General features: G+C 40.6%; 1 protein-coding gene across 1 annotated transcript in view; it reads left to right on the top strand.

Annotated features, from left to right (window-relative positions):
- Window positions 1–7,366: 7,366 nt before the first annotated feature.
- vipr1b (vasoactive intestinal peptide receptor 1b) overlaps window positions 7,367–11,820 on the top strand; it is a gene marked incomplete at both ends in the record, with an annotated part of 45,684 nt that continues 41,230 nt past the window's right edge. The window contains one exon of the mRNA XM_083935741.1: window positions 7,367–7,420. Within this exon, the coding sequence (XP_083791867.1) occupies window positions 7,367–7,420 (54 nt within the window). The remainder of the gene's footprint in view (window positions 7,421–11,820) is intronic.

Here is an 11,820-nt window from a genome sequence, read left to right as displayed (position 1 = left end):
CTAAGTAACTATTAAAATAAGTTGTTTAAATTTCATAATTTACAGTCAAAATGACTTTGCTACTGGGGCGTTTGACATCGTGGTTACAAGAATAAACGCATGGGTTCATCTTTTAGGTTAGGTATGGATTGTGGTTAGGCATTGTAGGTTTATACAATACCATCAGGCAGATGTATGTAAAAACGTACAACATTTAATTCTTAAATGTTTCATAGCAGAGGTATAAGTAAGTAAGTAACATGAAATTGATTTAAATACATTTACCCAAGTACAATACATGATTGGACTAACTTTCCACTGCTGGTTTTGGTTTTTGTGTTTGGAGCCTGAAGAGACATACATAAATGAGAATGTATAGCTAGAATATAAAGAATGACAGCTGAGTGGCCGTACCACAGCTGGCAGGCTGCTTCTCCGCACAGAGAAAATCAAGTTGGCTGTCAATGTGATTGCTTTCACCACACTGTACCTCCATTATGCACCGTGCTTATCGTGTTTTCACCTTTCGCTTCTTCCAGCAACTTGTAGCAATGTTTCTTCACTGCAAACAGCAGAGACGCCAAGCCAAAGTGCAAACCACATGAGGAGCCTTTAAGCAAAGAGAGCTTATCCTAAGCCTCCAGACCCCGCTGAACGCCGGATATTGAGGTTTGGCACTCAGGCATAAACGCTTGCCTCCATTACTGACATGCAAAAACTCACCACAGAGCCAACTGCCTTGAGCCATGTGTATGGAAGTGTATCTCTTCTGTAAACCAATAAAAAGCTGAGCTATGAAGTCTATATAAAGCAGGGGAAAAATGTGTTGATATAACGTATTTGTATTCCAGAAATGTTAGCAAATGTGTTACTTTATGCATCACGAGGCCGTTCTTTTGGCTGTGAGCATCACGGACAGCCTGGCCACTGGAGCAATTGCTTTAATTGCGTGAGGGCACAGGAAGTGGCTCTGCAGTTTGCGCTGACTGCAGCGGCTCAGATAAAACCATATTGATTCAGCAATTTGCAAAAACTGTGTGTAGTGTTCCTTTGATCTTTGGATTGATGACATTTAAAAAAAAGCTTGAGGGCCGTGAGCCCCCCACATGATTCTTCTTTATCATTTTTCATCAATAAGCTTTTAGATTTCCAGCAAGCACAAGTGCCTGGGGTACAAATTCGACAAAGAGCCAGACATACGGGGGCGTGAATGACAGCAGTAGTCATCTTTACAATATTTCCAATCTGTCGTAACATGGAGAAGCATCAGGCTACAGACATCTTGGAAGGGAACTTGTTAAAAGCAGGATCTTGATGTCTTTCCATCTGTATTGGTTTGATTCTCAAGTTGTGTTGCTATTGCTTCCTTCTTTTGTGTCTCCGCTGCGTCGCTAAACAACTAATGAAAGACACCCCATTCAAACTCAATACCATGTATGTGATTATTTCCCATTGTTTACAGTTAACAAAGGGATGTTTCAAGGTTGAGCTTTAGTGTCATTAAACAATACAGGATTCCAGATTGAAAGGCTGTTGTAGCAGTTGTATATTTAAATGACAATGAAATTAAAAGTAGCACTAAAAGAAGAAATGACGACATTTGTAATGTAAAATCTGTTCATATTTTTCTAATGTAAAATTCATTCATGTTGGCCAAAAAAAAAAACGCAGGTGCGGAAACTCACATCCAATTTCCTCGTCCTCTATTCACTCTGACCTGGCTCAGTTGGCGGGCGTCCTGCCTGCATCGTTTGAATCACAAGCTGACAATGGCACTCACACACACAAAACACAGCAAAATAATACACACTACACACATTAATGCTCCCACCTTCACCTTGGGTCAAAGCTCTTTTTTTAATAATGGAGGCAGAAAAGGAAGTTGCCCGGTGCCTCAAATGATAAACAGCAACCACAGTGTTAGATGAGTGACAAAACATTGTGAAGACATAATAACGGGTTATGATGAGAGACATATGGCAACCCCAGTTTCACTATGTTGATTGTCCTGATATAAATGAAAGAAATGTGAATCCGCGGTGAGAGTAACACCCTAAACACATTTATTAGTGTTTTATAATACACTACACTACACAGCCCCCTTCACACATTAACATGGGCGACTTGCTCAGATAGTTACCGGCAGGAAAAGATGACATAAAAAAAGAAAAGGGCATTTAATATTTGATATGAAGTTCACTGATAATCACCAAAACAGAAAAAGATGGAATTGTGATTATCATGCAGAGTATTTACATAAATCCAGCTGCCTCTACTTTCTACACTCTTTAAAAAAATGGTTCTTTATTTAACCCCTTTGTTGGGTCTCATGTGGTCCAAATATAACACCCCAAAGGTTAAATATTAAACAAGATTACAACATTTGGGATCTTTATGAGCATTAAAAAGTTATTTAATGTCACACAAAGAGTTAATAATTATTATGACAATACTTTATACTTTATTTCATGCTTTATTTGTCTGACAAAAACATGTTATTGTTTGTTATACGAATCTTTGATGGAAAGTTGATAGCAGCAAACAAATCATTTCTATGCAAAGATATAATGGAATGATGAACTCTCCCTCTGTGTGTGTAATCAGTATTTCATTTAAAAGAAGAATTTACTTTTATTTATCCCGCAAGGGAAATTTAATTTTTTCACTCTGTTATTATTCATGTTACAAACACACAGGCCCAAAATACACACATGCACAAACAGGACCTACATACATGCATTTAATGGAGAGATGTTAGAACGAGGGGGCTGCCAATAGCTCAGTGCCCCGAGCAGTTGGGGGTTTGGTGCCTTGCACAACATAACCTCGGCAGTGCCCAGGAGATGAACTGGCACCTCTCCAGCCACCAGTTCACATAGACTCAAACTGGCGACCCTCTGTTTCCCAGCCGAATCACCTATGGACTGAGCTACTGCCTCCCATTTATTGGGGAACAGTCTGTGAGAGCTGTGCGGGGCCATCTGTATCTGTAATCCGTTTCACGATATCGAAGGGGATCTTTAATGTTGTGTCAAGCAGCTAGCAACTAGTAGCTTCTTCTGCGTTGAACCCGGTGAAGATGCATAGCTTATGCTGTGACTACATGTTGCAGTGCCACAGACTGCAACAACAACTGTGATCGATCCGCTCGGTAGCGTCTCATTTCCACGTCCATGCCTCTCAGTGACCAGATATTCACCCTCAGTCGCCTCAGTCGGTCCAATCGTCGTACACACCACCTCCTCCAACGTCTTCTCTCTTTTCTGCATTGCAGGGATTTCAGTAAAAGTAATTCATATTGAAAATGTATCAGCTCCAACTCCAACGTGATCCACTCAGTCTCATCGTTTGAAGTAATCAAAGAAACTCTACACAGTGGCATAGAGTTGCTACATACAGAGGATGTGAAGGGTTTTTGTGTTGTTTAAATCACCTTGGACAGAGTCTGCTTAAGACACGGAGATGTTTAAAGTTTAAGAGAAATGTTAATCATCCATTGCCTCTTCAGTGCGGACACATCCTGACACCCGTCACTACAGATTAATTCAGTAGCAAAACTCTTGACCTTATTAATAGAGAAATCCTTTGTGGAGATTTTTTCCCAATGCAATAGTCTAATACACCACCCTCCTGGAAGTAAATGTCAAATCTCTCTCAAATGCAGCCAAAATAAACTCTAGACTTCTTTCTTATTTAATGACTTAAGAAAATGTCTCTTTTAACATAAAAGGCTGCTGTTTGTTATCCACATGAAAGGAAAGAAAAATGTCAGTTCATGATGTCAAATACACAGGCTTCTTACAAGAACCCACAAATCAAGATATACCATGTTTACTGTATATAAGTTACCATTTCTAATTATATTTGATTCAAGCAGGAATGTGTCAAAACCATTGTTTCCACATGTGTACATTGTGCGACTTGTGCATTATTTAGCATGTCTGTTGTTATGTTTTTCATTCTGCACACTACAGCATGCTCTCCAACTGCAACAATCTTGTTTCTAGCAGCTAGAGTGCACATGGGAATAATATATAACATAGAGGCAGCATGATAGCATTCATATAAGGCTTGGATTATGAAGCCAGGCCACACAACAAAAGCAACCTGTCATATAATCATCACATAAAAAAATAAATAAAAAAATGAAACATATTCTGCTAGTACAAAGCATATTTTCCATCAATATTAATGGGCGGGCTTATGCCGAGAAACGCTCGCAGGGTGAACTCGGCTTGTCACAGAAGCTGAGGATGAAGCTGTCCTGCGAGGCCTGGTCAGCTGGCACTGGCAGTCGATCTGCGGTGACAGCGTGAGCATGGGACTGCGGTCGGAGACGATGGAGGTGATGGATGTCTGATGCTGCAGTCCGTTATCCAGGATGGATGCAGGGGTGTAGTTCAGGAGGAGATGGGGTGCCAAGGTTCTACAAGGGAATTCACATCATTTTGCATCCTTCCCTTTGACCCAATAAAGCCAACTTGATCTCTGTCACCGCCTTTCTCAACTTTTCTGTGCATATAAGTTGCGTAAATCAAAACACACAAGTGGTGTCTTTCTGTCTCTGTCATGATGTTTTGTTGATGACTGATTTGGATTTGCATGAGAGCTTTATTTGTGATTACACCTTTCTCATCTTTATGCATTAGCAATTACAAGAGGTGCAATTTTGGTAATAGACTTTTTAAAGCCAGCGGCTGTTTAGTAGATGCCTCCCTCTCTACATATTTCTTACTCCTTGCTTCACAAATCAGGCTGCTTTTTACCGCACATTATGGTAAAGAGCTTCTTTACACCCAGAAGTCCCAGCTCTCTGCCTCTGACTGTCATCGTTCTCCATATTTCTAACGTCATATCTCCAAACTGTTACTTAAACTGAAAGATTTTTCAAGAACAGCATGCATTCCAGTCTGGAGTTAAGGTTTTTTGCAGTATAGGCTACAAATATGTCACCATTGCACAAATTATTGTAAGAGAATATGAACATTCACAATGGCACTGAGGCTCATCAGCTTTAAGTAAGACTGTGGAACTTTGTTATAGTTTCATGCGTCAGAAGAGACATTAGTGTACTGATCATTGGAGACACCAAGGTCATGTTCTTATAGTATATTTACTTCAGCCTTGTCATACAATATCGGTAAAACTTTTTTATCCTTAGCTGAGATGGAAATGTTGGTGCATATATAAAAGCAAAATGCAAAGAAGTTCAACGGAAGATTAGCAGATTAATGAAGCATGTGACTTAAATGTCCACGAAAAAAAGGTGTGGAGACTGTAACCTTCCTTCAATTAATACATTAACTAAACATAAAAACTCTCTATTCCTATCATGTTCTCTACATTTTTCCTTCTTTTAGATATAGCTGCAGTATGTAACACCAGCATTGGAAGCAGAGTGAGACCTCTTGCAGCTCTCCCTCTCTCTCTCCCTCTCCCTGAGCCAATAGGAAGTTTTCACTCAGAGCACTTAAAGTTGTTATTTGTTAGAATTGAGATGCGTTATTTCTAACGTCTGCTTTGGCAGAACTACAGGCGCGCCTCTGGGACCTCCTCTCGCAGAGTTCCTTGGGAGGCTGAACAGTGTTGAATACAGTAGATCGGCAGCTCTCACCACCACAATGCGCCGTGATGCCTTCATGTGCTCCATATGTCTGTTGATCCGCCATTGTGAGTCATGTTCCTGCGCTGGTCAGACACATAAGAGCGAAACTTGAACGTACTGTTTTATTGCACTTTTACTTGTCAGAAGTTGGAAGTTCCCATTTTCCAAGTACGAGTGAATGCAGCATAATCAGCAGTGATGAGCTCCACCTGGGCAGACCAACTACTGACTGATGTAATTGAATAAAGCCAGTGTCGCCACAGACATGGATATTGTAATACTCAGCAAAAAGGCAAATAGAAGTGCTTTCACAAGTGGGTCAAATGATCAATCACCATTGTTTTAACTCACTCTTTGGAAAGTAACTTAACAGATAATTAAATAGATGAAAATCTTACAGAGTACATCTTTAAATAACAATTATGAAAGATTATTATGGATTTTTGCAACAAACCCCAGGTTTAAGCATCTATAGTAATCTTTCTGCTCGTAGTCGCCCTCCTCGTGGCCCAATTGTTGAAAAACGTGTGCTAAAGTGCCCTCTAGCAGCAAAAACGTGTGCTGCCCTCTAGGAGCCAAAACATGTACTAAAGTGCCCTCTAGAGACCAAAATGTGTGCTAAAGTGTCCTCTAGCAGCCAAAATGTGTGCTACAGTGCCCTCTAGGAGCCAAAACATGTGCTAAAATTTCCTGCAGCCAAAACATGCGCTAATGTGTCGTCTAGAACCAAAACATGTGCTAAAGTGCCCTCTAGAAGCCAAAACGTGTGCTAAAGTGCTCTCTAGAACCAAAACATGTGCTAAAGTGCTCTCTAGAAGCCAAAACGTGTGCTAAAGTGCTCTCTAGAAGCCAAAACGTGTGCTAAAGTGCCCTCTAGAACCAAAACGTGTGCTAAAGTGCTCTCTAGCAGCCAAAACGTGTGCTAACGTGCCCTCTAGGAGCCAAAACATGTGCTAAAATTTCCTGCAGCCAAAACATGCGCTAAAGTGTCGTCTAGAACCAAAACGTGTGCTAAAGTGCTCTCTAGAAGCCAAAACGTGTGCTAAAGTGCCCTCTAGAACCAAAATGTGTGCTAAAGTGCTCTCTAGAAGCCAAAACGTGTGCTAGAGTGCCCTCTAGAAGCCAAAACGTGTGCTAAAGTGCCCTCTAGAAGCCAAAACGTGTGCTAAAGTGCCCTCTAGAAGCCAAAACGTGTGCTAAAGTGCTCTCTTCAGTGGCTAGGACAGGCTATATGCCCCCCCCCCCCTTTTTTTTTGCACGTCTCTTTTCCTAGTCTTTTTCTACAATGGTATTAAGTCACTTGGGGGGAGAATTAGCGCCACCTACTGCTTATCTCAATAAACTAACTTAGCTCATACATTTTCTTTTGCAGATCTTTTTTCAATGCATTTCGTTTGAAACCTGACTTTCTGACATCACAGATGAGTCAGGAGTCACACAACAATTAGCCTAATAAGTGTCCTTTTTTACTGACTGCCTCCCCCTTTAACCACATTAGCCCGTCACCAGCCGCATGGCAGCCTTGTTAACAAACGGCCCCCTGGGACACGCGCTCTGACTGGAGGTAAATGGGCGGGGGGCGGCTGCAGCCCAACTCATCCAGCTCTCCTGACGGAGGAGCGCACAGAGAAAAGCGCAGTCCGATGGAGCGGCAGCCGCGATTTATTTCACCTCACACCTCTGAACACGCACACACACTGTCTCGCTTTCTTCACACACTTGTACATATCTGCGAAGGAGTTATTAAGGAGTATTTAATTAGAAAAGACAATTAAAGACAGGATGGATGCCTCACAGCTGTTCTTTCTGCTGCTTTTCTACGGATATCTGCCAAAAGTAAGTAGGCTTTCCTTTACTTTAGCACATATTTTTCTTTATTTGACTATACAACGAAAAGTGTCTTCTGTGGTTTGTGTTGGAGAGTGAGATCACTGAAGCCAAATCAATGTAGTTTTTATTGACATTAAAGCCATTTCTACTGAGAGCGCGCTAAACCTTACAGCAACATTAAGAGCTCGTTTAGCTCTATTTATTTATGAACGGCAATATTTGTGCTTTTGTAGACACTGATAGGCCTATGCTACAATGTAAAAAAAAGTGTTTAGCTTTATTATGTGGCATTTTAGTTTTTGTTTGAGGATGTTCTCATGGGGTACATAATTCAGAAACATACGACATTGTTCTATTACATGTTTGTTTTATTCACCTCGTCCTTAAATACTAGATCTGTATCTCAATTTGGCCATACCTTTAGTCAATATTGATATTAAAGAGTTTCCTGCAGGATTGTTTTGCTCTGTGAATGACAACCATGAATATCTCCATTTGGATGACAGTTTGATAATTAGTTGATCAGGAGCCTTACTGGAAGCATGCTGTAAATACACACTGTTAATTAACCTGTAGGTGAATACATCTAAGCTCAAATAAACTACTAAAATCTTATAAACATCAGGGTATTCTTCCGCCCCGCTCCCATCAGATACATGTAAAGGAATTTAACTGAGCTAAATGCACCTTTTTAAGTATATATTTGTACTCTTTCTGGGTTTAGATTATGGAAGGAGAAGCATTTGAGCGTTGCCATATGGTGATAAGTCACCTTCCAGTGCAGAAGTGCTTTGCTGCAGAGGATTTGGTGTGTTCCTGAGATCATTTTGGGACTTATAACCAATCTCTGAGGGAACGTTTCTCAGGGTGAAATCCATCTTGCATTATAAGGAATTCTGCTGATCTGCTTCTAAGTTGTCTTTGGATTTATGTCCTCTCATTAGGTTTGTTAAAACCAAGTGTCATCGGAAGTTACGTCTTACTCCCCAGAAATGTTTTATCCCCATTAAGAAATGTCAGAACTGCTCAGCTGCTGTTCCTCTCACTGCACACAACTCCTGACAGGGATTTAACATGTGCATCTTATACGCTGACATGTATCAGCGTGATCTCAGGGATGGCCATGATTTTTGTTATAAAAAATTGAAGCGAAGTGATTCGTTTGCTTAAAGTTTCTGATGATGGTACTAGTTGTGTCTTTGGGTGGATTTTAGTCATTTGATGCTCAGCATGCAGGCAGAAGAGACTATGAACATGATCCAAGTGACTGTGAAAACATCTTCCTTCTCAATCCTGAAAACTCACACGTCAGGCCTGCAATGAGGCTTTTAAAGATCAACCAGATGTCATATGTTGACGTATGCTAGTGGCTCACTTAGGCACCAGCGTGGAAACTGTTCCCGTGTGCTACTTTCCTGTGCTCTCCTGACATGTTTCATCAATATATTTAGTGAGGAAATGAGATGTCGAGGGTGGTGCAGAAAATCCCATAAGCGGTTAAAAAGTGAAGGTTAGTGGCTGAATGTCACCTTTATCTGTTTAACACAATGCAGATGGGAGAAGAGGAGTATGGAGGGTGGGTGAGAATTGATTCCCCTTCCTGCCTCTTTCCAAACATGAAACCACCAACATAGATTATGTTTAAAGGGATAGATTATAGATTAAATAAGGAATTTTAAGGAATGGACGGTTTTAGAAATATTATTATTGGCTTTTTTGGCCAAGCGCTGGATGAGAAGATCAATACCACTTTCATGTCTGTAGCCTACGTTACGCTACATATGAAGCTAGCTGGATGATTAGCTTAGTTATTAGCTTAGTATCAGCAAAGACGGGAAGCATACATCCAACCTGGCTCACTCTAAAATTCAATAAAAACTGAGGAGAACTGATCAGGCAAATAGCAGCACTGTTATTTTGTAAATCAGTTGTTGGAAAGCATTTGGCTACTAGCTACTGCAAAAGCACAACGCTGTACAGAACTGCCAAGAATGAATGGAGGTAGACAATATATTAATTGTCAATCCTTTGTAAATACAGGAAGGCCTGTTACTTTGTTTTATTTATTAAATGCACATGGAAAAATATGGTTGTTTCAGAGTTTATTCTTGCAGTAACATCCTATAGCCAAGTAGGCTATGCTAACCTAGCTAACGTCATTAGCAAAACACAATTGCCATTGCTATTTGTAATGTGAGGAACTTTGTGTTATTTTTGCAAAATATAATTTGAATCCTTATGATTATTAAAAAGCATTTAATTTTGATGCTTTAACGACCCCTGCCCTGCTCTGCCTTCTTTGTGTGCTTGTTAGCTTGTTTGGTGGCAGGGGATTTAGTGTCACCTGGGAAAAAACAGTATTCCCAGTCAATAAAGCCCCAGGCTGCGGTGCACTCTCTGTCTGCCTCCCTGCAGCTGCAGGCTTCTCTATGCTGTCTTAAGTTTATCCTAACGTCTTGTTTTGCACCCAGATGCACACATCTGTCATTCATGCACACGTACACCACTGACTGTACTGACACATTCATTTATCTAATTTAGTTCTGTTTGGTTTAATAAAATATGTTTAAGTTTTCTGGCGTGTCTCCTGTTTGCTGGGGCCTAATAATTGGGATATAACCCATGCTAACACTATCTTTCAGTCAGCAACCTGGCAGTTACTCTGTGTGAATATAGTAAGTTATTTACAACTGTCTTCATGAGATGTAGTTTGTGGCATACAACCTCAATTTAGTAACTTTTAAATCTTCACGTGGTAAATTATTCTTACGTTTTGAACTTAATGCTGTGCCACTAGCTGTTAAAAACGACAGCGAGAGACCAGCACATCCCTCCCTGTCTGTTTGGATACAGATTGAACAAACAAGATACACCATGTTAGCATTTTAGGTGCTGGTATGAATATTTTTCTAACTTTGGACGGAGCCTGGCTAGATATTTCCCACTGTTTCCAGTCCTTATGCTACGCACTTCCAGATACTTGCTGAGTCAGCACATCTGACATAATCAGTTGATGACCACACAGGTATCGAAACCAAACATCACTGTATGATACAATTTGTCCAACTAAAACAGGGCACAGTGCCTATACTCTGCAGGATATATAGTGTGCTTGGTGATGGCACCAATAGCAGCTAACTTTAAACATGATCCACAATGATGAAGATAAGGAAAAATAGAAATGTATGGTAAAAGTAGCATATTGTCAATATCTTAGAGACCGCCCCCAAGATGTCATGTCTGAGCTCGTGTTTTATTAAGAGGAGTCAGCTCCCCTTTAGTTTGCATCCTGCTGTGTGTTTCCTGTCTTTATGTTTGTTTGGCTGGAACAGTGTTTAATCTTAAAATCACGTCCAACGCACACACCTACAGTATAGCTTCCTGGCTTATGAACCCCAAGTGAACCAACGTGAGTCTGAAGAGGTACGCACATGACGTAGATGTTGCTCTCCAGTGAAGTGTAGGATGGGCATAAACACATCACTCTGCATTGCACGGCCACACACAGACACGAGGTCCTCCCATCATTTTCCTGTCAGCTCTCCTCGTTTTTTATTTGATCGTTAACTTGTACCCAAACAAAGCGAGACTGGCGGCCATTTAAAATGACAACAATCACTAAAAACTTGAAGCAACAAGCCAGGAAGCCCTCGTGATGAGCTCCGTGATAACAAATGATCAAAGCTGGCGGGTATGTATGTGATGTTTTGCCCATGGAGACACTGTGTGTGTCCCTAAGTCTTTGCAGACTCCACTTATCATCTGGCTTGTTAGTGGGGTTGTAGGATTGACATTTTGATTGATTGCCAACTCTAGCAATATTTATGGCTGTCCAAAGTGGAGATATTTGAGGTGAGTTTTTAGCATTTCTAACTGGCATCCACTTAATATTTGTCATCAACATTTTGATGTCCAGCATAAATCACTAGGACAGGACCGCCTACTCATCTCTTGTATCTTCATACATGAGGAAATGTGACCACTGCCATAAATCACCTACTCTGAAGTCGGATTATTATTTTGTTATCATTGGTCTCATTCTGTGTTTGTTCTGGCTCTATGCACTATACACCGGCTTATATATTCCAATAAACTATCTCCATGCAATGAGGAGAGCTTGATCCCAGCCTACAGTACAAGTCCATGCACACATTCCTGCATCATGTCTGTTCACTCCCTCATGAAGGACCCGTTTTTTCTACTGTTTATGCAGCATTAGCAGTCTTCTGGGAATCGTTAGGTTTGTTGCCACTGGTTTGCATTTCCCAAAAGCCAGGAGGTAAGAAAACTTCGCCCCATTTTCATATCAAATTAAACTGCAAATCTGGGTTGTTAGCCTAATTTAATGAATTCTTTATTTAATGTTGCACTAGAAACACATAAAGCCTCACGATTAGGTTTTTTTT

Source organism: Echiichthys vipera (genome assembly GCF_963691815.1).
Source record: "Echiichthys vipera genome assembly, chromosome: 21".
Classification (NCBI taxonomy): domain Eukaryota; kingdom Metazoa; phylum Chordata; class Actinopteri; order Perciformes; family Trachinidae; genus Echiichthys; species Echiichthys vipera.
The sequence above is the reverse complement of the archived record's forward strand: the minus strand, read 5'-3'. Positions and strand labels throughout refer to the sequence as shown.